Here is a 2,589-nt window from a genome sequence, read left to right as displayed (position 1 = left end):
GAAAAATCAAGATCGAAATTTAGGTGTCATCGGTCGGGAAAAGATTTAGCCCTAGCCCTGAAGCTTAGTATCTCACTTTGATAAGTGGGAGATATCATCCAACTAAGGCAACAAATGTGCATAAATCACGGTCTTCACGAGGGAGATAACCATTATTCATCAAAATCCACGTGCCTATGGTGTTTGTCCACGAATCGATAGCCATGTTGTTTTGCAAAACCCAAACGGTATTTGGTAAAATTTAGCTTCCCTCGGATAGGATAACAAATACCGGGCTTCGCCAGCCACCGCGCACATCCACGGTAGCCAACTATCATTTCCTCCGACCACTGCCGATCTTATCACCGTCTCCGACTACTGAGGATGTAAAGGAGAAGTTATATGTCACGTGGTCATCACTATCAAAGAGCTCGAATTTCGTCCCTCACGTCATCGTTGCGGCTGCTACCTCCCCCAGTCGCTCGGCCACGCCCTTGAGGACTCGAGGCTCGAGGCTCGTCTTCATTGCTGAGACACCGGTTAGGGAGCTGAAGTGGTGAGCTCTTAATATCGTAGGAGATTGCGCTAGGCAAATAAGATTTTTAAAATATTTTTAAAGATTTTTCTTATCATATCTTGGATTGCACCAAATATTTGATGAGATTTTCTACGATCTCGAGAATATTTAGAGGATTTCTTATTCCACCCTTATGCTGATAAATCTAAATCCAAATTTCGACGAACAAACGCACTAATTTCTTCTGGAGACGATTTTGCTGCTCCCTCTCCGAACAAGGATTACAGAGCGATTCAACCACAAAATTGGTATGTCTTTCCTCACTTTTGAATCTCCGAATTACCTACGTTTCGCAATAAATTTGGCTCTCATCGTCAACCCATTTCGATTCGATTCGCGTCCGGTTGTCTTCTTTCATGGAATGCGAACTCCGTCGCCGAGGTTTAGTCGTGAGTTTCTTTTCTTATGTGCCCGTCCTGTTATTTTGAGTGCTTTCAATCGATCCCCCGTGGCATGTCAGAGGACCTTCCCTGCATCTTTTGTGCTGTAAACCCACCATATTATGCTTCTCCCGAAGCAACGTTGATTGGTTTGTTGGACGATCTTAAGGACTTGTTGGTTTTCGGGATGATCATGCTCTGTGTTTTCAATTCTATGTTGCTTGATTTTCGGACATCCCTTCATGCATGTCGGAAGGGTTGATCACGGATTGAAAATCCGACATGCGTTGATCACGTGCTGGACGCCAGCACGGAGGCTTCCGAAAAGTGTGCATCGGTGCTTTCTAGGATTTTACATCCTTGATCGTTAGAACTTGAAGTTTTGTCCTTGACCAGATAGTATGTGAAAGGGATGATAACTTGTCTGGGTTCGTGTTTTCAATCCAGGATACAAAGTTCTCTCGATGAAACCTGAAAAGCTCACCATCAAGCCTCGCGCAGACCCACAGCCGCTCGGCGACATCATCAAGAAGAAACCAGGCATTAGCAGCGGTGGTGTGCCAACGCGTCCTGGCCTCGATTTTAGAATTTTTATGTGAGTGAAATGCTTGGATTGATCTAATCGATTTTTTTTGTTCTTTTTTATTTCGCTGTTAGTCTTTCACATGTATGGTTTTGTGGATGACAGGAAGGATTTCAGGGAGAGTTACAGAGCGGAGTTCGATTCTGCCGTGAGTCTCCTCCATTTTTTTCTCTCCAATAAGAAGATTCTTGTTGTACGGAAGATTTGGGATTAGCCCAGAAAGCAGTATCCCAGTAATCTGTAGCAATAAAAGTTGTTTTAGTTGGTTGCAAAAGAATTGGATTGCAAATCAATCAGGTGCTTGAAATGCTTGAAATGACTTGAAATGACTTGCAGGTCGCAAAAGCTGGTGCTGAGGCATGGGATTCCATGTCCGAAGCTGTAAGATACCCGCTTCTCAATGCATCGTTAGCAACCAAAACTGCTATGAATGCAATGTGATATTGATTCGGCCTCCTATTTATGCAGGAGAAACATCCATACGCCGAAAAAGCCTTGGAGCTGACGGACTTTTTTGATAAAGCTGTCGATTCATACGTAATGATGAGTGCAACAACAGCAGTTGCTGCTCCTACAGAAGGAAAACTCTCCGAAGCCGCTACAACTAGTGGTCCAACGGAGTGAATGAACTTCTTAGAAGTTCTTTGCTCTGCACATTTTGATAAATATATAGTTTGCCTTTCGAGTGACTGGTCTGGTCTTTATGCGATAAGCAAAGATTTGCCGAGCTTCTTGGGAGAAGGAGAAGAAGAAGAAGAAGAAGAAGAAGAAGAAGAAGAAGAAGAGAGGTTATTTAGATTGGGTAACGATAGGGAATGACCGCGTAGCTAAGGCCGAACTAGCCACTACTCTGACTGAGTTTGCTTTGATTAATAAAATCACAAGTTTGATAGGGAGCTTCGGTCGTTTTAACGTCGCCATTTTTCTTTTCTCCTGCATCCTTTCTCCTGAGGTCACTTTATTGCTCTAGAAGAAATTGCAGTGCTATTTCTAAAAAATCTGTCTTTTAAAAAAATATTTTAATGGATACAACCGTAAATGTTGTTCTACTTTTTCTATTATAGAGATCA

General features: G+C 42.8%; 1 protein-coding gene across 1 annotated transcript; it reads left to right on the top strand.

The window, feature by feature from the left end:
• The first annotated feature begins 1,400 nt into the window (after positions 1 to 1,400).
• LOC115729599 (HMG1/2-like protein) lies at positions 1,401 to 2,143 on the top strand. The gene is made up of 4 exons (XM_030660214.1): positions 1,401 to 1,531; positions 1,625 to 1,667; positions 1,856 to 1,900; positions 1,988 to 2,143. Exons 1-4 carry the CDS (start codon positions 1,401 to 1,403, stop codon positions 2,141 to 2,143), a joined length of 375 nt encoding a protein of 124 aa, XP_030516074.1.
• Positions 2,144 to 2,589: the final 446 nt, after the last annotated feature.

This window comes from Rhodamnia argentea, chromosome 10, assembly GCF_020921035.1.
Source record: "Rhodamnia argentea isolate NSW1041297 chromosome 10, ASM2092103v1, whole genome shotgun sequence".
In the NCBI taxonomy this organism is placed as follows: Eukaryota; Viridiplantae; Streptophyta; class Magnoliopsida; order Myrtales; family Myrtaceae; genus Rhodamnia; species Rhodamnia argentea.
The sequence above is the reverse complement of the archived record's forward strand: the minus strand, read 5'-3'. Positions and strand labels throughout refer to the sequence as shown.

Coding starts and splice junctions, on each gene's coding strand:
- LOC115729599 (XM_030660214.1), top strand. CDS start 1,401: ATGAAACCTGAAAAGCTCACCATCAAGCCTCGCGCAGACCCACAGCCG. Junction 1,532..1,624: donor CTCGATTTTAGAATTTTTAT/GTGAGTGAAATG, acceptor TGTGGATGACAG/GAAGGATTTCAGGGAGAGTT. Junction 1,668..1,855: donor GAGCGGAGTTCGATTCTGCC/GTGAGTCTCCTC, acceptor AATGACTTGCAG/GTCGCAAAAGCTGGTGCTGA.